The 25252-nt window shown below is 39.3% G+C and overlaps 1 protein-coding gene across 8 annotated transcripts in view; it reads right to left on the bottom strand.

The window, feature by feature from the left end:
• The window catches only part of Inpp4b (inositol polyphosphate-4-phosphatase type II B), a 429128-nt gene that overhangs the window by 136713 nt on the left and 267163 nt on the right, over positions 1–25252 (bottom strand). For all 8 annotated transcript variants that reach the window (XM_042701677.1, XM_042701676.1, XM_042701675.1 and 5 more), the window contains 3 exons: positions 21481–21592; positions 15459–15531; positions 7888–8035 (listed from right to left, as the gene is read on the bottom strand). In XM_042701677.1, the coding sequence (XP_042557611.1) occupies positions 7888–8035; positions 15459–15531; positions 21481–21592 (333 nt within the window). The remainder of the gene's footprint in view (positions 1–7887; positions 8036–15458; positions 15532–21480; positions 21593–25252) is intronic.

Raw genomic sequence — 25252 nt, 5'->3', positions numbered from 1 at the left:
GGGCATCAGGGAAAGTAAAATGAAAAAGGATGTGTAATTTTCCTAAATTGACAAAGGCATCTAAAATTTTAGCATAGAGCTGGGGAGGAGCTAAATTTTGAATAGATTCGATAACTAAACAGAAGTCAAGCTCTGAAAGAAAACCAAGCTACAATGAATTGGCAAGTCTCAATCTCTTAGGTTCCTTGCAAGGGTTGTGTGTTAATTTTATATTGCTGTGAAAAATAATTACCCTTCTAAATCTCCCACCCGAGAACAAGCATTACTCATGTCTTAGTATAATCCTTTTAGTTGTTCTCTTAAATACATGTGAATTAAGACTAAGATAACATATCTTAACTGTTCCCTAGCTTTCATTTTCATCTAATGTCATATAATAGAATTGTGGATGTGTTGAAAATACAACTCAGTGTGTCCCAGAAGTAGAACTGCTGGGTCAGCCCAATGTCCCTCAAGGGATGAATGGATCAAGAACATGTGGTACATGTGCACCATTGAATTCTACTCAGCCATCAGAAAAGAAACGGAAGGACTTGGAGAGGATTACATCAAGTGAAGTAAGCCAGACCCAGAAACACACAGGTTGCATGGTCTCCCTCATTAGCAGGAAGTAGAATGGGACTAAAAAACTAAAGGTAGACACACTGGGTGGTGCCCAAACAGTTACAAATGAAGTGTAATAGAATCTATGGAGAACGCAAATAGTATAGTTCTCTGGAAAGCGTAAGTCAAAGACTAACAAAATGAATACTAGAAAAAGGGCATTGGCCGGCGGGGAGTGGTAGGGGGAGCATCAAGAGGAAAGAGGCAGAAGCGTGAATGAGTAGAACACAGGCAACAATGCATTGTGCATGCCATAGAACTGAGAAAAATAAGGGAAAGGGTGGGTGGATGGGGGGTGAAGATGTTGAAGGGAAGACACAGATCAACATGCACTGTACGTGTAAACTGCTTTGCCAATGGCAAGAAATTCAATACATAACCCGAAAATTAAGGAAGGCAAGGAAAGCGGTAGGATGGGGAGGGTGCAGGGGGCATGAGTATATGTTGAAAGGGGCAGCATTGATCAGTAGGTGCCATGTTCATGATCTGTCTGCCGAATGCAACTCTTTGTACAACTATCTACAGGAAGTAAAAATATATTAACAAATGCCATTCAGATGTTCAAGCAGAGATGGCCAATTCTGCTTACTTCAGTTGAGTGTTTGAAGATGAGACGAGGTGGAAAACTTAAAAGATCTTGATTTTTCTTCTTGGAAGAGGATTCCACTATTTTTTTTCTTTATTTCTATGATTTTGTAGCAGCCATGCATTATTTTCATGGTAAAAATTCAATTTATATTTTATTTATTTCTAAACTGTGCCTCCAGGAACAAGCATTCAGAAAATCACAAAGCACAATGTCAGGTTTTCTTCACAGCAGTAACAGGACTTGAGTAACGGCTAAGATTTCCTGCTTGAGAATTCTCTGAACCTGAACCATACATAAAATTCAAAGTATAGTGTTATGAAAACACTTGAGCGCCCATTCCGAAAGCTGTTATGGATCTGAACTTGAACTCAGAAGGTGCTACTGCTTAGCCTAGTCACAGAGAATCCCCGAGGGACAGAAACTCTGTCACAGCCCTAAGACTTTGTGCATGTACAATCTTGAATTTAATAAAAGTAGTTCATGTCGAGTCCAAATGTCACACTTGCTGTGAGAATAATAGCAAGGGCTTTTTGCATAGCAGCTGTAGGCGAGGGCAGATGCTGCCCATGACAACTGTAAAAGTGGGTGCAAAGCCTTCATCTCTCCCTGCCCCTGCATTCACAGCCAGTGCCAGGACTGGCCACAGGGATACAACTGACTTTCTTTATACCATACGTATGCATTATGCAAACCAGCCAACTGTATATGCCTAGTCCCTGCAAACAGACCCATACTAGTGTTCTCTGCCGGCCTCTGATGTGTGAAAATTAATATGCTTGGATTTTATGAGTAAGACTTGATTTCTAAGTTAAAAATTATTATGAAACAAATCGTGTATCTTCTTTAAGGCATACTTTTGATTATATTTCCCTAATGTTTCCTAAATTATTTCTTCTTAACTGTTGTTTCTTTCACAATTAAGTCTCTGATCCAACTTTAAGAAATTGCTGTGAGATTATGAGACTATGATCCATCATTTCAGTATTGGCAGTTTCTTATTCTCATTTCTTGGTCAAGTGGGGGTAGTTATGCAAGGAAATAATGAAATAATTGTCCAAATATTCCTATAGAGAGATGGTGCCACTCCAACTCAAATACTGACTATAGTTTGTTACTAATTAGCATATAAAAGATTAAAACTGGGATGGAAAAGGATATTGAAAGAGTAAAATTATCATGAAAAACTAAGGTTTTTCAAAATCCATATGTCATAGATTTTTAAGGATTGCCTATGCTTATAAATTCATCACCTTGACAACTCAAGAGTCAAATTCTGCTTTTGTAAACAAAGTCTGACTGAAACACAGCTACAATTATTCATTTCAAACACAGTCTACACTTGCTTTTGTACTGAAATGATAGGAGACCAAGTAGCAGGGACAGAAGCAAAAATACTTACTCTGGCCTTCTAAGGAAACATTTTTATTGACAGTTGATATAGGTCATGACTGAGTTTGTATTATATTTACTGATGGAAAAAAACTGCATTTATCTTTATGTTTATTAATCTATTTACTTCCCATGAGTTTTACAAAGGATTAAAATATGAAGAGATGGGGGAGGGAGGAGGTGGTGAGGTAGGGAGGCAGAGGAGGGTAGGGGACAAACAAAGGAGGAGGTAACAACGCTTGATAGGAAATGTACTCATTACCTTATTCATGTAACTGTGACCCTTCTGTACAGCATTTTTACAATAAAATATATACAAAAATAATATATGATATCTGGATTAAAAATATGAAGAGATATGGAGGTGTAAAGGGAACTTGATGCTTTTCCTGAGCCATGTGAATTCACTAAAAGCTCTCCAAACCTTATGTCTGCTTTTGGCTCAAGCTATTCCCTCTTACAGCCACCTTCCAATTGGCCTTGGGTTCCAGGAAAGAGAAGACTGACTGAGAAGCATTTGCGTGGAAGATTAAACAACCCCTCACATAGGAGATCACCCACAGGAAGAGGTCATTCCAATGGTAAACTCCTCCAAGGATGAAGACTAAGATAAAGTCCACCAGACGCCCCCATGACTTGGGACTGTTTTAACTATGCATACCTTGCTTACTTTCTGCCTTCATCTTCCCCTATGTTACAAGGTGAATGTCTGGCAAGTACCCCATCATGTGACTAAAGCTATACTAACGTGCTGTCTTCCCAGGATTGCCAGGTAAGGCATCTCTTTTCTCTGCTCATCACCCTGTCTCTTTCTTTGGTATGTGGGGGTCAGCAGCCAGATCTTAAACTTTGGGCTTGGGGGTCTAATAACCCAGTTTCCACAGCAGACACTTACTGGCCTATTAGTCTTCACTAAAATGTGGTGACAGAAGTAAATGTTTCCCACAGAGGTGCAGAAAATAGTTAGACAGGTTCCTGACAATATAAATATATTCTTTATGAAGAACTCTACTAGTAGAGTTCTTTTTTCTTTTTTTCTGAAGAAGAAGCCAGGGACTTTGATAATTCTTGTACGATAGACTTCTAAGCATGGGAGCGAAGTGCTTGGCCCACACTCCAGGGCTGAGTGAGCACCTGCGGCTCTCATGGCAGTCAGTAGCAGAGCTTATCTAATTATGGCTGCAAGGGAAGATGATGGTCAAAGCGGCACCCTTCTTGAAATCAGAATGAAAGTAGTAGTAGAGCTGTTGTTGACCAAGTATTTCAGAATGAAGTTTTCACCACTTGGGAGATTCTACCTCAGTAAAAATGATGTTTTAAGTACTTCTCAAAGACATTCCTTTAATTTCTTATGTTGTATGTCAATTTTAGAGCACAATTCAATTTTTTTTTGCTATTGTTGGTTATGAGGCTCTAATTTGGGGCCTGGGCACTGTACCTGAGTTTTTTCCCTGCAGGCTAGTGCTCTACCACTGTGAACCACAGTGCCATTTCTAGTTTCCTGGTGGTCAACTACAGATAAGAATCTTACCCATTTTTCTGCCAGAACTGGCTTTGAATCATGATCCTCAGATCTCAGCATCTTGACTAGCTAGGATTACAGGTGTGAGCTCCCAGTGCCAGGCTGCATAATGCAATTTTATATTAGGTTAAGTTATGCTTATATTACAAACAAAAAAATCTTTATTCTCACAGTTGGATAACTTGTATCTTCAAGTAGGTTTTTCTAGAAAGTATTTTGGGTGATATATTCTTGAGTAGGTTTTTTCTAGAATGATTTTATGGTGACATAGTCTAAACTCTTGTATCATTATGTCATTTCCATCGCTTTCCATTCATAAAACAATTGTAACCTTGCCCTAAATAATGACTGGTGAAATTACAGCCTTTCCCCCTTGGGAGTGCCGTTGGCTACCACCATTTAATTTGGTAAAGAAATATAGTTAGTTGGATAGTATGTAAAGGGAAAATGAAACACTTTGTTCTCTACTACATATCCTCTGTGATCACAAAAACAACCACTGCTTTTCCCTAAGAAGACTCAAAATTATTTACCAGATTCCAGCTCTCTATACACCTAACATCTTCTCCCTCCGCTCTTTGAACTTTTTTGTACCTTTACTTAGCATTTAGAAAAGGCTTATCGTATTTGTCTTCCACATTGCTGACATGGTTTTGCCACTAGCTGTGTAGATTTAATTCAGCTGCCGCACTTTAAAATTTCATAATTTCCTCCATTATCATTTTCTCTTGTCCTTTTCTCTTTTGATAGTTCTTTTTTAATAGGTTGCTGATTCTATTTGATAATAATCATATCTTCTTACATTTTACCCAGATGACTAGTCATCTTTTCTATGCTTTTTTCCCCCTATATTTCTCTTTTGAATATCTGGGAGGATTTTTTTTCTTCTCTTTTTTCCTGATAACAGGTTAAAGTTTCATTGTTGCATCTTTAACATATTTCAGTGACAGGAGATTGATGGAAAAGGTATTAGAGAGAGCAGAAGTTATGAACAGGACAGTCATCACTGTCCGCAGGCAGTACCTAGAACCGATCAGATTTTTATACAGTTCGGTTTCATAAAACTGAGATATGATTTTATTCTCTGAACAATCCTGGCTCCAAGTTCTCTCTATGTTCTTCATACTCGGCAGTACTGTCCCTTTACCCCCACCCAAACTTCTCCCTGTGGTGGTGGATATTTGCTATGAATCCCTATAGAAAAAAAAATAAAAGAGATATGGTGAGATACAAGAAGACAGGGGAGATGACAACACTATGTGTTAAAAAGGGAAATCGGAATCAATAGAAATGATAAGGATTCCTGCCTCCCAAAATGCAGTGGCTTCAATGACCGACTTGTGTATTTCCCCAGGACTTTCTATCACTAGATGGACAGAGACAGAGATCTCGGTGGGAGTTAAGACAGAGTGAAGACAGAGTGAAGACAGAGGTCAGAGACAACACTGTTGAACTCAAATGCTGAAGACACGCAGCAGAGGAACAGCTGTTCCATCTTTGGGAAACTTCTTTAAGCTGATGACAAAGGACAGACTGGGACAAAATTCTGGCTCTTTTTCTTTACTTTTTCTCATTCACTAGCTCGTTGCATTTTTAAAATGAAATAGCATAAGTGGTCCATCAACTCTGCTTTTCCAACCTTCCAAATAGTTGCCTAAAATTAGTTCTGTTAAAGATAGTATACAGTATAATAATATATTATTATGTTAATATGTTCCGGTGCTCTGTGGAGTACCGTCATTTTCCATTGTCTGTGTGTTCATAGATGGCTTATCATGAGCTTGGGGATAGCTACTTAGATGCGGCCATTCAGCTGCCATTTGCAGTAGATAAGTTCAGATGCACTTTATGGAATAATTCTAGCCCTAACCTCTCCAGCCTGTTTCTACTTTATCTGCACACTTGTCTAGGTTTCTCAGTTGGAGAAGGACGCTAGATCCTTCCTGGCACTTCCAACTCGTGCTTGGCTACCGAGTCCTTCCTTGATCTATAACCCCTGTGAGAGGAGCTACCCCTTCAGCTCTTCCATGGGAAAGGGAGATTCTTACTTGTCTCTAGTAGGAGTGGTTCTTGGTGTCTATTGGTCTGGAATAGAACCAGGTTGAGGAGAATGACTCAAAATCTTTGCTGCCTTCAAAGACACAGACTCTGTTCACTTTTACATGGCAGCCTGATTGCCCCTTCTGGGAATTTTCCTGTGGGTCAGGATCCTCTATTCCTGGCACTAGACTCAAGTGGGGACAATCCTCTTGGTCCTGACTTACATGAACTCATTCTTGCAGTGGACTCTCATACCAACGCCCCGATTCTTTACGTAGCGCATCTCCCTTTGGCCAGCATCCACCCAGCTGTCTGATTTCTGTGGATCCATTTCCTCATTCCGCTACCTGAAACATTCACCTTCTTGTTTTTCTTTCCATCTTTGTTGCTTAGATCTGGACCCATTTAATAAAACTCAATTTCCTCACTAGCTGTCCCAGAAATTCAACCCCCATCTCAACTTGCAAGTTAAAAACTTCAACTTGCTTTGTTCTAGATTATTTGTGCAGCTATTCCTATGCTATCCTAAAAACCAAGGTTGACTTATGCACTTATGGCACCCTGGCTGGAATACATCAAGGTATCATCTCTGGGGACCTTAAAGCCTAGCAGAAAGGTCTAATACTACCAAGCACTCTATGTGCCACTGTGAGCATAAAGCAGAAATGTGACATTTCATTCTCGAGTATAAACATCAGCACTTGAAGAATGCTAGCTATGAAAAAAATATCAGTTACCTGAGAGAGTCTTAAAGGTATTTAGCACAATACAGAATTCAGCATTTTTAAAGTCATTGTAAGTCTGTTTAGACAGCAGAGACACAAATGATTTAATTAGTCCTGGTCCCAAGATACTCTTTTCAACCAATAAGCTCTCAAATTCTTCTGTCTCGTTATATGTTACTCATTAGCATAAGCACATTTTATCAGTTACCCCAGATAGTTTCTAGACCTGCAAACATTTGAAAGGCCATAGACAGGTAGGCTAAAGATGAGGATGAATCTTCTTTAAATCAAATAGGAATCAAAAGAAGCAGTGATAAGCAGAAGAGATAAAGAGACAAGAATGGCTATAGTTCTAAGCTCAAGCCATTGGCTCACTACCCAGCTGTCCACAAGAAATATATTTCAAACCACAAAAAGACAATGTGATTTGTCATTTCAAAGTCTCTATCAGTCCTATGTAAACATTAGAAAACCAAGATAGTTGAGATGAACTTCACCAATATATTTTCACTTAACCTCAATATATCTAGAATGCTAACCATGTAATTATTAAATCATTTGCATGTGCATGTGCACTAGGAATTTAAGGTCTTATGTATAATTTCCATTTCCATTTTGGCTAGTTATATTTAAAATGCTCAATAACCAAAGAGGCTCAGTGGCCACCACAGTAGACAGTGGTAATCTAGACCCAGAACTTGGTCTTAATCCCAAATCCTGAAAAGTGATGAACTTGTGGACAATCCACAGTCTTGTCGTACTGGGTGAAAGGTGTATTGACAGAGGCAGGTAATCAATAAGTGAGATCATATGTATATATATATATATATATATATATATATATGTATATATATAATATATATGCATTACTCACTTTATGTCTACATATATTTCAAAACATGTTTGACATGATAAATATATACAAAATATAAATTTGTTCACTCAAAAAATTACAAAAGGAATGATATGGAGAAATGAAGAATTAGTATGCAAGGCAATGATAGATTGCTTTCTCTTACCTACACAAATCTTCTTTTATGTGAAGGGAAATCAATTCCTTAGGAATATGGAAAGAAAGTATGCTCTCAGACATCTGCTCCCGGATACGCATCCACTTATTGTCCGACGTGGGAAATCGATATAATTTGCACACTGGATTCTTTAACACTAAGGAGAAGCATGCAAAACAGCAGGAGTCAAATCATAAACATGTTCCTCAGACACAAAGAAGTCATTAAGTAAGGTGGAACTGTACATTTTAACTTTGTAAAAAATTTACTATTTATAAGAACCTACTGGTATATATTTGAATTTCTTTGAAGTTTTGCTTTGGGGATCATAATTTTTTCAGGAGCTTTTGAAAGTTTCTGCTATACTCAAGAAAAGATATATCAAATTCCCATTTATAAATTCAGCTAGTGTGACTCTTCTATTTAGCCCCTACTGATTTCTTCCTGTTTAAAATTTTTAATTTAACTTATGTACCTTATGTGTAGTCATGTTTTCTAAAGGTAACTGTAGATGTAATGTGGATAGAAATACAAGTACATACACATAATACACACTTAGAGTTTTATTTATAAATTTATTATGATCAATCCCTGTCACCTTTACTTGTATAAGTGGCAACAGATAATCTTATTCCAGAAATTCTTCAAAGTCTTCCTAGTAAAAATTGTATGTCAGGAAGTTTTATTCCTTTCCCTTCTTATTTACTGAAATTCAAAATATGAAGCATATTTTAGGGTGTCAGTGAATCAATACCACACTTTCTTGAAGCCACATAGTATCAAAACCAAGTTAAGGAGACGAAAGAAGCTCAAGATACGGTAGGGTGGGCAGTGATTGGAGGAGACAGGGTGATGGAGGCAAAGATTTTTTTAAAAAATTCAGAAGCAGAGTGTAGGGTCAGATGTTAAGATAATATTTGGCAAGAACAAATCAAGACCCAAAGTGAATAAGACTTGATCTCAAAAAAATAGACAAGGCATGGTTGCACATTCCTATAACCCCCACTACATGGAAGACACAGGTAGGAGAATTGTGGATTGAGGTCAGCCTGAGCAAAAAGCACAAGACCCTACCTGAAAATAACCTAATGAGAAAAATGGGATGCAGGTATAGCTTGAGTGTAGGGTTCTCTGAGTTCAAACTTCAGCACTACACACACACATCACTTGTCTATCTTAAGGCAGATGTTTCTTCCAATGCTACTGTTCCATGCCTGCACCAAAGTTTAACAGGCAATGTAAAAGATCAGAAAGATCTTTGGATTTTTTTTCCTGGCCTTTTGTGGAGCAATAATTATATTTTAGAAAATTGGTATTTTAAATAATGTCCAGAACTACGAAACTATTTTATCTTTTGATCCCCAATCAAATATTTCACCTTTGTATTTGTTATTTGTGTTTTCATTTTAACACTGCTTCTGTGTTCTAAATATAAACCTTTGTGAAATAGCTAAAGCAGAATCCAAAGGCGGTTTGATTAATGAGCTCTAGACTTCTCTAACCGCCAGCTACACATTAACCAAAGACAGTATGGGAATGCTCCTGTTTCTTGATGCAAAACAAACACACACTCAGGAAAATGAATCATGCAAACATATCCCATGAATATTTCCTTCTTAATGTTCACGTTAGGGATGCTGCTCCTTTGAGAGTCACAGGTCCTCAGCACTGGTGGTAAATTAAGTGTACTTCTCAATGTCTCATTAGAGATACAAGGTGCTCCAAGTTTGCATTGGAAATGTCCCCCAAAGGATTCCATGTCAAAGACTTGGGCACCTGCCTGGGGCACTGTTGTGATGTTTAGGACTGGGAGGTCTTTGGGAATGTGCCACTAAAGTGGACACTGAAACCTTGGCCCTTATCTCCTCCCTCTCTGTTTTGGTAGCTACCTCTGTCTCTCAGTCTTCTTCTTTCTCTTTCTCTCTCTCTGTCTCTCTCCTCCTTTTCCTTGTCTTTCTCTTCCTTCTCCTCCTTTCCTTCCTTCTTCCCTTCCTATCCCCTTTACTTCCCTCCTCCCCCCTCTCCCTTCTTCTCCCCCTCCTCCTTCCCCTTCCCCTTCTCTTTTTTGCAGGTGAATTCCACCATGAAACTTCCTGCCATGATAGTTCACGTTGCCACAAGCTCAAATCAACAGAACCCAAGTGAGTCTGTACTGACACTTGGGAAACTCAATTCACAGTAAACCTCCTCAATTCCTCTTCAAGATGATTTCCTTGTGTTTTTGTAGAAAGATAGAAAGCTGACCACACCACGTGGGAAAACCCACTTCCCAACTCCATTTGACCCAGCCACATTCCCTCTGAGCACCTACTAGCTCAGAATCAAAGACATGTAGTACACTTCTTAAATATATCATATAATGCAGCATAATTGTTTTTAAAAGGAACACGATCTGACTTTAATCAGCATCTAGTCTGCTGCACTGAGTACCAACAGACCAGATAAAGTGATCTCAACTCAAAATTCTTGCCGTGCTGATGGCAGAAATACTTCTGGATCTTCACCTAAAACACAGGGGTGGTGCCGTGTGCACAGCAGGCCACACAGGATAAACGCATCGGCTTTCCTCACCCAGTCTCCTGAACAGCAGAGATGCAATTCCGCTTGAGCCATGTGCCCGAGCAGAGGACTGTGTGAATGACTTGGCCCCACTCTCCACTATGCCAAGCTTTTGTGTTTTTCTAAGCAGGACTGTGGGCTCATCCCCTTACCAACTATGTCATCGCCAGTCTGTCTTCATCAAGACAGATCTGTATGTGTATTCTGGTCTCCACCATTAGAATATTTTCTCGAAAGAAATGTCAAAAATACCACACATGACAGAGACCACCAAGGGAAAAGTCTTTGCTCTATCTGAGAACACATCATGGTCTTGAGATGATTTGATCAGGGTAAAGTTACAAAATTGGCTCTGATCTTGATGGATACGTTTTGCCTTGATTTCCACCCTTTGACATGAACGCAGGATGGCAAGGATGTGACAGAGTTACATTCTCCCCGCAAGGCAATGCCACTGTCATAGCTCTATTACTTCTCTCGGGTCTGCGATGGGAACCTTTAACAAGGCTGCACGCCACCTGCATTTCCGTGAGATTCGGCAGTTGTAAAAGCCACCAAACTGCAGGGAAGCTGAATCATTCACAGTACGGATGCCAAGGAAATGTACGACAAAACCCTCACAGCAGAACGCACAGAAGGACTACTGTTCTAGCAACCCGGGGCAGGAAAGGTAAACCAGAGAGACCCCAGGGATACTTTTCTCTTTTCTGTTTCTGTCAATAAGAGAGAGCCAGGACATCAGCGAGGTTGTCACAGTAAGCACTTTGGAGATCTAGTTCAGGGTGTCTGTCTCAGAGATCATCAACAACTCCAATATCTATATCCTTCACCAGGCTCTCTTCCATCAGAGGCCCGTCTGTGGTTATCTTCACACACTTCCTTTCTTTCAGGATGTGGTGGACGTGGCATATGTAAATAGAATCTGACTTGAATGGAGATAGGCCTTACAAAATCACCACTTTAACGGACTTGCAGGGTCTTGCGGAGAACTCATTCATTCTGTCCTTTTAATTACGCAGTTGTTTCATTGTCTCATTATTCAGCTGAATGTAAAACCACGGTCTATTCTCTAAGTGCTCCATTAGATAAAGAATAAGACCTTGTAATCCCATTAGAAACAGAGGCTCTCTCATTTGTCCATGAAAAGATCATAGATTTATGTGCATCAGAAACATAAGTTGACCCTTTTAAGATTGGACAAGGACTGAAAAACCTAAACAGGGATCTTTAACAGCATCCTAAGGATAGCTATGAGAAAAGAGCGGCCAAGAAAGACACTTGAGGAGTCTGGAGAGCGCATCCACGAGACTTCCCTTTCACTCAGGATATAGGCAAGAGAAGGGCTCAAGACTACAAGGACATCTGCAGGAGTGATTTCCATGGTGCATTCCTTTGAACAGTTAACAGGTTTAATACAATGAATACCAGAAAGCTGAAATATGTCTTGTCTGAGGAGTTTGGGCTTAAGGGGAAGGCAGGTAGACAAACAGAGAGAAGAGTGTATCCAAATAGTCCTAGTAACGTACATATTTGAACATGAAAATTAGAAACTTGACTCCTGGTGCTGGCCAGTCTCCCTGTACTCAGGAGGTAACAGGAAAGATGCAATGTCAGATCTGATGCTACAGATGGAGAAAGTCACTCAGCACGCAACAGCAGGAGGAATCTTTTTGGCAGAACGCATTCGCTTCCCAGATTTGGCTTCCTCCATGGGCCAAGTAGAATTTTACCAAAACAAGTGAAGAATTAATGACTCGAGAGACAATCACTATCTCAAAAAGAGATTTCTTTTAAAGTTTTATCTCTCAGCAGGATTCCTGCCTATAAATGGTAACTCCTAAGAGGGGAAAAAATAAAACTGTAAATGACAAAAATTTGTTATGTGTCACCACATAAAACTGATTGAAATGAAAAATGTTTATGAAATGTTTAAAAAGAGAAAAATCCAGAGCAATAAATAAACTCTCTACTTCAAATATTTGACAGACAGGCAAAAGGCCGTCAGAGACTTTGTGACCATTGAAATTCAAAGAGACTGACAATCCCCAACTTGGACCCTAGTCTTTTGGAGCTTGTGGACTGTCCTTTATTATCAATACCATAAGAGACCATAAATCCTTACTCACCTATGGGTAGTAGACAAGGTGCCTCTGTTAGTGCGGCTTAACAAGAACACTTAACACAGGAACCTGGGAGAGCTAACCCTACCACCAAAGCTTCTCTACATTCAAAACTAACTTCCTCAGCCTCCTTTGCCCAGTATTGATGAGTTTTAAGCTGTCCTATTGTCATTTTACTTCAATGGATCAGAAAATAATGAAGGAATGAAGTCTCCTATTATTGTTGTGTGAGTGGTGGTCCTAGGGCTTGAACTCAGGGCCTTGGCACTGTCCCTGGACGCTTTACTCAAGGCTATCTGTCACTGTACCACTGGAGCCCCAGTTCCACTTCCAGCTTTCTCATGGACTTTTCGGCCGGGGCTGGCGTCCAGCTGTGATGCTCAGCTCTCAGGAGTAGCAGGCTTCCAGCTGTAAGCACTTGGCTTGACATCTCCTATTTTAACATCTTTTTTTTATATGAGTTATGTAATTTAAAAATCAAAGTAAAGATATACTTTCCAGATCCAATACTTGGTGTCTTCTAAGTGTCTATTTGTTTTCTCATACAACTAAGGCAAGAATAGATCTTTCTTATGGAATTGTAAATTCTGCCCTAGTGCTCTATTTGCAATCTCTCCTACTCTCTATCTCCTAGATTCCCAAACACACACACACACACACACACACACACACACACACACACACACACACACACACACACACAATGTGCAAGATAAACAGACCAGGGAAAGAATAAGACCTTAAGGGCAAAGTGGTTTGGCTTTTTACAATAGATAAGCAGAATTCTGGAATTATAAATGAAACCTCTAGAGATAGAAATAGAAGCATGAGGTGCTGCACGAATATGACATTCCCTCCCACCCACCCAGTAAGTACTTCATAACTCACTCAACACCAGCAAGGTCCACGGCACACATTAATACGGAGCCTTGAGAAGAATGTCAATAGCTCCTTTTCCCTATGCATTAAAAAAACAATTCCACGTGGGAATCAATGTATTCATGATAAAGCTGCTGAGTTCAGATAGATAAATAAACAGAACAAAAGACTAAGGTACACACAGGCCAAAGTCATACATATTCCATACCTGCGCAATGCAGTCTTTATTTTGAATGGAGATATTTTATGGCTAGTGCTTAGATTTTACTTTTGAAACTTTTTAAAGAATCTAGCCTTCTGGGTACTGACTTTCATCTGATCTTTCCTAATATCACTCAAAATAATCTCTTTTTTTCCTTTCAAAAGACCTTCAGAGCAGAGTGGGTTATTACAGCCAAGACTGTCATCTCCATGAAAATAGAAGAGCAATAATCGATCTTCCCTTTACCAAGTGAATGGGCCTCAATTGCTGAATGTAGCTGCCCCCATGGATTCCAGGTGCTTTTCTTTCACCTCATTGCAGTGTATACAGAATACCTAGTAATTCAGTAACCCGAAAAGGTCCATGTGGCTGCTAACACTCACACTTCACAGATTGTGGACCCACATATTAGGATTTAAAGATTTAATTTTCAATTTATTATCTCTGTCTCTTCTTCTAGCCATAAGATATTTGTTTATTAGGGAATAAAGTTCTCTTGCCCTTAGCAATTTATTTTTAACAAACCAGTTCCTTAAAATTTCATTTGCTTTTGGTGTGTATTAAAAAAATGGCACAGAAGCCACATGAACAAACCTTTAAAAATTACCTTATCATTATAGTGCAAATGTCTTCTGTGTTCCTCCAAGTCATTTGAACTACATTCAACATGAGCTGAATATTTATCACACTCAATTTATTTTTTCCTCCCCAGACATTCAGTAAATGAAATAGATTATCTGAATATTACAGTAAAACACTGAGAGTTAAGTTTCAGTTGAGGCAGACTCTTGGACAGCAATTTAGATGTCCAATGCACTGAGGATTCCTCAGCTGATACTGTTCAATGCTTTAATTCCTGTGTGATATGAACAAAGCCAACATGCTATCTCTTGTTCTCCATTTCACATTTCTAGATGCCTCCTACAAGGAAGCACTGATCATAGTTCAGGGGTTGTATATCATCAAGAGTTTGAAGTTCTATATGTTTTAGTAATGTGCTTTTCATGCCATCTATGGCATTACTTAAATGTGGAGCATTTAACAGGTCAAGACAAAATAGTAAGACTTACATTATGGTGACAGCAACTTCGTAGCTTTTTAGTATTATAAATACAAAGACCTCAGTAGCAAAACCCCATTTCAGTTCTGTTCATTTTTTCCTAGGGGATTATTGAACTATTATCCTAGGAACACTGAACCATTTCCTTGTCTGTGAAATGTCAATAATGATATATCCTGGAAGACAGCATTTTGCATCTTACCTGTCATTATAGTTATCACTGTTTACTATTATATAATGCAATTGCGTAATTATTTTGCATGTTCATACTATTATATACATTGGACTATATTATATAACTCAATTTTATTCAAAAATACTTTTCATGCATTATTTAAAACCTTGATGAAATAAAAATGCATAATTACAAGTAACATGGTAACGCAGATATTTACTCAAATGCATCCAGATGTGGTTTTGAATTTCTCCTTATTGATTTCTTAAGGCAATGATTTGAACTTTGCTTCATAAATCATATAATTAGGAAGTCAAACTAAACAGACACTTCACATTTCCACTCTTCCATCCGTCTCCTAGAGTCATTTGTCTCAGATAATATTTGCTTCAGTAACCAAAGGAATCGATTGCTCTATTAACATGGAAGGTGCTCACACACCTTTTCTGTGGCATGGTCCAATCTGCTCCAAAATGATTCAGTGAGGATGCTGACCAAGCTCGGTGTCACCACTCAGAGGGAATTAACATTTACTTACATATACTAAAGCCTGCTGATGTAAGCACTCGAAATAGAGTTACATACCTGCATTCAGAAAAGGGAAGTTATCCTTTCCACTGATGCTTTCTGGAGCTGTACATTCATATACCAGTGCACACTGGAAAAAGAAGGAAACAACAAATGACAAACATGGGCAAATAATCAACAAGAGAAACTGAGGTATTTTGTTCATAAAATCATACCCATTGTCTCAAATTTTTAAAATAATTTCTGTACAATTATTTGTAGTCTTATCTTTGTAACGCAGTTTGTTAAATCATTGTTAGTTGTACAAAGGAGTTATCATGCAACTTATGAGTTTATAAGTACAATGTATCTTGTACCTTTTATCAGTGTTTTCAACAGTGTGTAACTTTTTGCTTATATTTATGTGTAATATACTTGCATCATATAATTAGAAGAGTACATTTTGGCTCTGATTAAAGGCTACTCAGGGAAGAATACAAAAGTAGGAGTAGGATTGCACCTAATATGTTTTTACAGTTGTAAATTATCCTTGACAAGCTGAACTGTTTATGTCTTTCATTTGAGTTAAGTTTAGATCAATAAGAAGGAAATTATTCTCTTAAGTTTTAAGTAAAAGAAACTTTAAATTAAAAATAAAACATGTTGGAAGATCTGATTATAGAGGCCCAAAAGGTATTCTTTCTCCAATGAAATGATGGAAACATTTCACTTAAAGCATTTATGTGAATCATTTATTATAATGATTATGTGAAATATTTATAAATAAGCTGATCTACAGCATCTGTGTCTGTGAGATTAAGTTCATGACATTTGCAAAATTGATACTTCTCAGGACAGAAAGAGAGAAGGGACATAGAAGGGCACATTGACATGTTCTTACTGTGTGCTGAATCAGATTGTCCCAGACAATTAGTCGATGAGGTAGCATTCTCCCTCATCTTCCTGTAAGGCCACATCTAACAAAGGAAATGAAGCTCTCCTGGTCTCAGGAGGTAGAGACCAATTTTCACAGGGACATGTTATTACAGAAGGGTTTGGGGACATAGAGCACTCTCGAAGAAGAATTCGGAATTCTGTACTCAATTGCACAACCCCTGAAATCCTGAATGAAGAGTGTTAAAGTGAATGAACAGCTACAGACAAGAGAAACTCAGAGTAGAAGGCTAACAAAGCTTTAGTCAGCAAAGCAGGATGTCAGTCAGAAGAAACAGAAAAGAGAAGTACTTTCTGACACGCCAGTGGTGGGCACAGGAGATGGTTCAGACTGTCCTCTGTCCCCAGCATACTGCATGTATATCTTCTGTATTGGAGGGTTCTAACCTGACCTCTTACCTAGACCCCTGGCTATATCACCTAGCAATCATCATTTTCCTATGTTCCCAGGCATGGATACCCTTGGTATAGAGTGGGCCCAGTACCACCCAAAACGCAGGTAAAATGAGTTGAGCATTTTAGACATTCCTTTCTAGTCAAGGAGTTACTTCTATTCTTAGATTGACTTAGTCATCTAGAGAGATTGTAACTCATAAAGCAGCTAAAAAGAAGAAGAGGAAGAGGAAGAGGAAGAAGGAGGAGGACGAGGAGGAAGAGGTAGAGAAGGGAGAGGGTGGAAGGAATACAGACCTAGGTGTTCAATTTCTCCTTGTTCTAGAGTTCCTGATTTTGTTTTAGTTCCTTGCTTTCGACATTTTAGAATATTTTTAAAGTTGTTATGGAAATCTAGTTTAATTTTTGTCGTGATCTTTTTGTCTTAGAATCCTATCCATCCTGTCTCGTAGACGCACATCTAGCATTTATTTCCTCAAGTACATTTCCTTCTATCTCTAGTGAAAGGTAGGGGTCGGGGAGGTAAGAGGGAGAGGAAAAGAGAAGCTTCACAGCAAATATATCACATATAAACAAGCAAATATAAATGAAGCAAAAGGCCTGGAAAGTTCTTGGGTGGGTGTATCTAAGGGAAACAGCCATCCTTCTGTGGGTCCTCCAAGAGAATTCAACACTCAGGTGATCCTTGTACCAGAAATCCTTGAGCGACGGCCCACCTGTCCCTGCAGGAGTTCCTTCCCCTGCCAGCAGCTTCCTTTCACTGGGGCTGACCTCCTTTGAGAATCGTGGGTACTGGGATCACTGGGAAAGCTATGCTGTCTGTGGTCCCTAAACAGTTTGTTGAGGAAGGTAAATAATTCAGAGCATTGACTTTCATGGTACATTCTATATTTACAATCTACTACTTATGTCTCTATGGTGACTCAGTAATTTGTCAACAGGCAAAATGTACACTCTCCCAGTTCCCTTACTGGTTTTAATTTTATGAAGGAATGGACGGACTGCAATAGCTCTTAAAATGTCCTGCCCTCGAATTCATTGTTTCTGACCAACTAGAACTCACAGAAGCCCCTCCTCCTTTCTTTTACTTCCCAGCTAGTTTGGAAATGCACTTCTCCTACCACTAAAGTAATGGGCAACGAATCTTTGACATTTTTTTTCTTTTCTAAGTCTTTAATCTTTATTTTTATTTTATTTATTATCTCTAACTAGGTGTATAAAGGGATTACGATGTCAACATACCAATTTATGAGTACAACGCATCTTGATCAATGTTATCCTTGAATATTTTTTGGGGTCTGGTCGTGGGGCCTGAACTCTGGGCCTGGGCGCTGTCCCTCAGCTCTTCAGCTCAAGGCTAGAGCTCTACCACTTGAGCCACAGTGCCACTTCCAGCTTTTTTTTCTTTTTGTTTATGTGGTGCTGAGGAATCGAACCCAGGGACTCATGCATGCAAGGCAAGCACTCTACCACTGAGCCACCTTCCCAGCCCATATCCTTGAATTTTTTATCCATCCCATTTCCCACATGTCTTCTATTCCTTTCAGCCAACATGGACTGATAAGATCATCTTTCATAAATATGACTCCATTGGTACTCTGCTCTAGCCTACATCATGGCTATTACGGAGCAGTCAAGTCTAATACTCTCAACTATGGACGAGAAATCCTTTCATGGTCTGTCCCTGACAGCCTTCTGTAGAATGGCCGGATAGACTGCTCCAACATGAACATGACTTACAGGAATGATTTAGTGAAGTGCCTGGCCCACGGAGACCAGGCCACCATTCTACAGCTGTAGTTTCCCATGTGGAAAATCCTGACTCTATCCACTAAGTCAACTTTATGACCCCCCCCCCCCAACAGAAAGTTTGTACTCTTGTATAAAGCAGATAAAGAAATGTGACCTTCATCTGCTCAAATCTTCCATTCAAATGGAAAGGAAGATGGGTGATTTCAATCTAGTGACACTCTCAGTTTTAAAATCCTACTCCCGTAATACTCGCAAGATTTAGACTTATGACATAAAACCAGAAAACTTTTGATAAATAGTTACTAAATTAATATCAATTAACTCTTTACCAGGAACAGAATCCACTGGCACATAGCCTCCAGAGCATTAGGAAAACAAGCTTCTGCTGTTTAAATTAACCAGCCTATGGCATTTTGTTATAGAAGCACAGGCTGACTCACACAAACACCATTGTTTTGACTCCTCAATCTACACAAGAGATAACACATGGCTATGTAACTACAGTGCTAATAGAAGTTCCGCTTCTTTCTCCACAAAATTAGGCAGTTCTGTAGGAAGGAAGTGATTTTAGAGAGATCTATTTAAATTGTTTTCTCTCGTCAGTCATGTCTCAGTTAGTCCTAAATCACCGTTAGTAACAACCTGCCTTTATGTGCTCCATGTGGATTTTGACTGTGCACAGCCATAGAGGGCTCTGTGCATGTGTGTTTCAGAAATCTTCCCCCAGGTTTTGTGAGTGCCATTTGAAGAATGCTGACATAAAGGTATTTCCATACGTCTCTAAGCATTATGGATGGGATCCTGGCTTTCCTGCCCATTCTTCACGCAATCATAAATACTCTTATGGACTGTGGAGAGAGTTGAGTCACTTTGTACAGGGTTTGCAGGAGGTCAAGGTTTCCGAAGAGTCTCCAGGGTGTTAGGTGTTTACCATTTCTGTCAACTTATGACTCATACGCAGGGTGTGTTGTGGCTGCCACCTTCTATTTTCAGAATAGCTCAGTTATATCTCTTTTTTTTTCAGTTCACTTTACTGAGCCAGAAACCTTATGCAGGAATTTGGCAAGGAGTAATCTTAGGTCTCAAGTTCTTCATTTATGAAAAGAGCATGATTTAATGTTCATGGTGGCCTAAGAGCGAAAGACTGGAGGTCAAGGAGAGGCTGTGCAGGGAGGAGGCTGGCCAGGGGGCCAGGATTAGATTTAGAGTCAGAGAAAGCAGCTCTGCTTTAAAACGGGGAGGGTCCTGTCTATTGCTCCTGACTTGCTTCCCCGCTCTGTCCCCAGCTTATCACCCAAACCCCTCCTCTTCCTCACAGCACAGGGATGTGCGTGCATGATGGTGACAGGGTCTTGTGTGGAACTCTAAAGGGAAGAAGGCTGGAGGGAAGGAGTGAGCCCCAGGAGGAGTCTCGAACACACCACCCAGAGCGGTGCTGCTGTGAAAATGTCTCTGTGGGCTCAACATTTGCCAGCAGCCTGATTAGAAAGAAATTAGGCATCCTTGGAATAGTTTCAAGATAAATCCCAATGACTGGAAGCAGCACTGTGGCTCAAAGTGGTAGAGCACTAGTCATGAGCAAAAAATGCTCAGGGACAGCACCCAGGCCCTGAGTTCAAACCCCGCAACTAGAGGAAAAACAAAAATATATAAAAGCAACAATGACCCAAGGAGAGGATGTGAAAAGAGAGTAGAATAAAATTTGGTGCAATAGAGATGATCTTTGACTCTTTGGGGACATGAAGATGTTTGTTTAGCCTTTTTTTTTGGAAAACCAGATTTTCTTTCTCTATTCATTAATTTATTTTTGTGATGGCACTGATTTGTTAAGGATTGATTAGATATCATTTGTCATGTTTTCTAGACCAAGAATTAAACATATTCCAAGATAAGAAACGATAAAGTACAAAAATAAGTCACAATAGGTCCTATCAATAATATTCATCATTGAAAAAGGGATTATACTATTTAGACTTCATTTTAAAAAAGAAAGAAAAAGAAGTGCTAGCAGTTTTCAATTCTGCCCTGTGTATATCAAGTGCTTCAAAAAAATGGTAATTGCAGTCCTCAGAAAAGACTTTAGTCTAATATTTTACATTGTGTTTTTATTTCTTTAGAGCAAAGGCAAACAGAGAGAAAGATAAATCCCTGGATGTATATTCTCATGCATCATGCTTATATATTGGGCTTCAAAAAAGATACTTTACCACTGGGCACTGGTGGCTCACGCCTGTAACCCTAGCTACTCAGCAGGCTGAGATCTGAGGGTCATGGTTCAAAGCCAGCCCAGGCAGAAATGTCTATGAGACTCTTACCTGCAATTAACAAGCAAAAAGCAAGAAGTAGAGGTATGGCTCAAATGGAAGAGTACCAATCTTAAGCCCTAGTATTTGTACCAAAAAAGAAAGAAAGAAAGAGAGAAAGAAAGAAAGAAGAAAAATAGAGAAAGAAACAAAGAAAAAGAGAGAGGGGGAGGCCATTTTACTTCTGGCTAGCGTTATATCCCCTCCAGAGGTGTTCCTCCATTAGATCCTGCTTCCAGCCTCTCTATATAATCTCACAGGGCACTAAGCGGTTGTTAAATCTTCTGTTCCAATGAAAATTAAATCCAAATTAAAACTTGGACTCTTTCCAAGAAAGCTTTGGGAACCGAGAGCAGGTGACTAGCCAATCGCCCTCCCAGAATCCCCCATGGGATTGATGATGGGTGAATGCAGCAGTGATCAATAAGTACTTTGCTTCCGGCTGAGAGGAGGCAGTGTCCGTGCCAGGGCTGGCAGGGAAGAGAGGGTGTTTCTGAATGTTCTGTAGCTTTGCATCGTCCCACGCCAATGGGTCTCTGGTTCACAGATGACACACACCTATATACTCCCATCCATGGCTGACTTCAAAGCTGTGGTTCTGATGAGATTTCAGAACCGCCGAGTGTCAGTGAGACAGGCATCTGGGAGAGCTGGTCATTTCTGGTTTAAGCTGTGCAACGCTGTGGCTGAGAGCCTACCTTTTGCCCCTGTACATCTGTGGTGGTGTGGTCGGCGTCTGCATCCTCCGTCTCCCCCATCTTCACCACACTGACTTCTATGGTTCCAACCACTTTGCCACCATCGGAAGTTCTGCAAGCAGAAATGAAATGCAAAGGTAGAGGTCTTGTTTGCCAAAATCTGTGTGTGTGTGTGTGTGTGTGTGTGTGTGTGTGTGTGTGTGTGTGTGTGTGTGTGTGTGTGTGTGGTGTGTCTGTGGTGGTACTCAGCTTGAACTCAGTCTCTTTCCTCTCTTTCTCTTCTCCCCCACCCCAACTCTCTTTCAGCTTTGTAGCTCACGAGTGGTACTCTCCATATCCCTGGCTCTAGCTTTTTGCTTTTTTGCTGGTGAACTGGGGGTAAAAATTTCATTGACTTGTCTGCCTGGTCTGGCTTTGAACCCTGATCCTCAGATCTCTGCCTTCTGCGTAGTGTGTTGTTTTTAATTAAACAAAACCACGAACTAATAGGATAAACCGTACACTGCCAAAAACAACCTCAAGAAGGGGAAACTCCCTAACATCTATCAGGAGTAACCACTGAGACAGCCTAGCGTGTGCGTTAATACCTGTGGGAAACCATCCAGTTCTAGAACAGCATCAGCTAGGCCTGCCCTGTGTCAACCGCATGAGTCCATGACTCCATGGCTACCAAAGAAATAACCACTGAGTAATGCAGAAAAGACTCTATGGCTAGGTTACTGGCTACAAAATCTGGTATTTCTTACTTCTCCACCATAACTTTCCTTCTTATACTAACAGGTAAAGAAGGTTCTCTCTGAGCCAAAACAGGTACGTGTAAAGCAGAATAATTCTACAGTTTACTCAGTGCAACCCCTTATTCTTTAGATAAAATAAAGCAGGCCCTATAATGTATGGAAGGACTTATCAACGGGACAAAATGGCAGCCCCAACTCATCATTTGCAAGTCTACAGCTCCTTCATCAATACTGAATGTTAATAATTCCATTCATGTTACCACTGTGATTGTCATTATTTTCATCAGCATGAAACATTAAATATGACATTATTAAAGAAAGCCAAAAATATAATTACCAAACTAAGATTTTCTAGTTTCTTCATCTGGACAAAAAAAAAATCCACAGAATTAATGGTGCCATTATACCATGGCAACACTATAACACATACTAAACTTCCCTCCGGCCTTGCTGGGATGAAGGCAGCAGGCCACATCTCAGGGCACGTGTGTTGCTGTAGCTTTGGTCTAACTGGAATACACTGAATAACGGCGGGCACCACGAGACCTAATTAACTTTGTTCTTTTCTAAAATTTGTTATCTTTAACACAAATACCAGTGGTTTAATTTCTTTTAGTCACTTCCTTCTAAAATGCTGCTGCTTTGTTATAAAAGGCATTAGGAAAGGGAGATAGGAAAATTAGTATAAGTAGTTTACCCAGATGCTAATTAAACAATGAATTAATTAAATAAAAAGGAAGCATAATTATGTTGCTAGATCATAGCAGTTTTTTCTCAATGAAAGAAAAATGTACCAACTTTGAATTATGTTTTTAAGGAAATCAGAATAGGAAAATCCCAGTGATACTTATATAACTAACATCCTGCTTCAATAAAATAATGATATGCACACATATCTCTTAAGCTGAAATTATAATTTCTTACTACTATATGAAGTAAAATGCTTCTTAGTGTATTTAAAAATCAGTGGAAATTATAATATTGATTTAATTATATGACATTAAAACTGAAAACAGTATAAATACAGATTACAACACAATGTCTGATATTACTGAAAACTGGGATGGTTTTCAATTACTTATTAAACCATTACCTATTTAAATATGACATAACATTTGTCCAAAACCATAATGCATCATATTTCTGGGTAATTTACCAATACCTACTAAAGAGTTTCATAAGAAATTCTTATCAGTACTGTGAATTTTTTTCTAGAAATTTGTGATCTTTCACCTCACTATTGATGATCACAAATAACATCTTTTCCTTCTCAGAAGGAATTAACATTTTTTGCTTCTGCACACTTAAATTTCTAGAAACCCAAAGCTTATGTATGGAATTATCAATTTTTCACCCAGCTAAACCCAAGTACCAAAGCTAATGATTGGAAACAGTAGGTCAACTCTGCACAGCCTCTTCCAGGGTTGTCTACTAAGACAGTATATGTCATAATGCTTCTGAGTGAACTCAAGGGTGGAGCGGCAAGGCAGCCATATGGAGCTGTGTCTTCCCTTTGTAGCTGGAGCCTTCTTGTGAGGGCTACATTACGTGAGATGGTGAGTGCAAGGTGCTTTGCCTTCCCACACCTAGATCCTAACTGCCGTATGCATTCAGTAGCAGCATAAATAGAGTTGCTATGGCCATTGGCTGATCAAATTATATTGTGTTCAATTCTCTCTGCAGAAATGTTCCTGAGGAGGATATCCAAGATTGCAGCAGAAAAATAAAAGGTATCTGCATTTTCAGGGTGATTCAAGGCTCCCTGGAGACACGGGGACTTGCTGATGACAGAGAATGCTAAGAGGCTTACATTCCCAGCACTCCTGCCACTGTACACGAATTTGTAACTATTGAAATTCAAACAAATCTCCCCAAAATGCTGAGCAATGTACAGTAGTTTGATTCCCTTTTTAAAGGATCTGCCTATTTCTCAATGATTTTTTTCCCCTTTTCTCAATGTCTTCTCTACTTCTTGAGCAGAAGTAACACGAAGCTGAATCAGCTGAATCTGCTGGTTCCATAGAAGCCTAGCATCAAGTTTTCTCTGAAATCATTTGAGGCATGTCATTCCTTGAGTTCTTTAAAGTGCATCTCCTCACAGAATTATGAGGGACTGAAAGGAGAACTTAGGGTATAAAGAAATGAACCCACACCATTCCAAAATGCATCTCCCCTATTACAAATAAAAATATAAGGGTAGGATGATACTACCCCGAAAGTAATGTACTTACGATCTAATTAATGAAACACTAACCCCTCTATACAACACCTTAAGAATAACAATAAAATTATATTTTTGAAAAATAATATAAATAAATAATGAGGACAATCTGTTTTCTACTTGTTTGTGACAACTTATCATGTAAAGGGTGTGGATATAAAAAAAAACCCTCTTTATTTGAGGGTCACAAATGAAATAATCTCTGACATGTACACAAAGTTCTTCTCTGCTTTGATTTCATAGAGATTATTTTTAAGGAGTTATTTGTCAAGGTTTAACGATGCCCTCAAGTATCATCACCCATCACCCATCATATTGGGGAAACTTAGTCGTAATAGCTTAAGCATTGTTCACCACTAAGATTCAACTGGATTTCAACTACTGGGAAATTGATGGCATCTGACAGAAAATGCTCTGAAGAGAGTCTTGAACTAAAATCGAGAAACTCAAGTTCTATTTGTAGCTCAGGTAGAGATTTGCTACTTGAATGAGTACATATTATTTTATTTCTTTGGATTTCAATTTCTTTTTACTCCAAGACAAAAAGGGGGGTTTCTCCAGCTCTTCTGTGATAGCTTTCTAAACCCCATGCTCTAAACACGTGTATCATTTCCTCCTATGCATTGCTGCCATCGTGGGTGGAGAAGGGTTTGAAGGACACCGCAGGCACATGCTAGCCCCTCTTGCTCTCTGCATTCCCTTCCAGTCTTTCCCCCAAACCAACCAAATGGGTGTCACACACTTGGGAATGACGGAACAAATCTGAGTGAACCAGGAGCAGAAGTGTTTCTAGGACTTCACATGCAGATACAGT

Source organism: Dipodomys spectabilis, unplaced genomic scaffold (genome assembly GCF_019054845.1).
Source record: "Dipodomys spectabilis isolate Male_0828 unplaced genomic scaffold, ASM1905484v1 ptg000297l, whole genome shotgun sequence".
NCBI lineage: Eukaryota > Metazoa > Chordata > Mammalia > Rodentia > Heteromyidae > Dipodomys > Dipodomys spectabilis.
The sequence above is the reverse complement of the archived record's forward strand: the minus strand, read 5'-3'. Positions and strand labels throughout refer to the sequence as shown.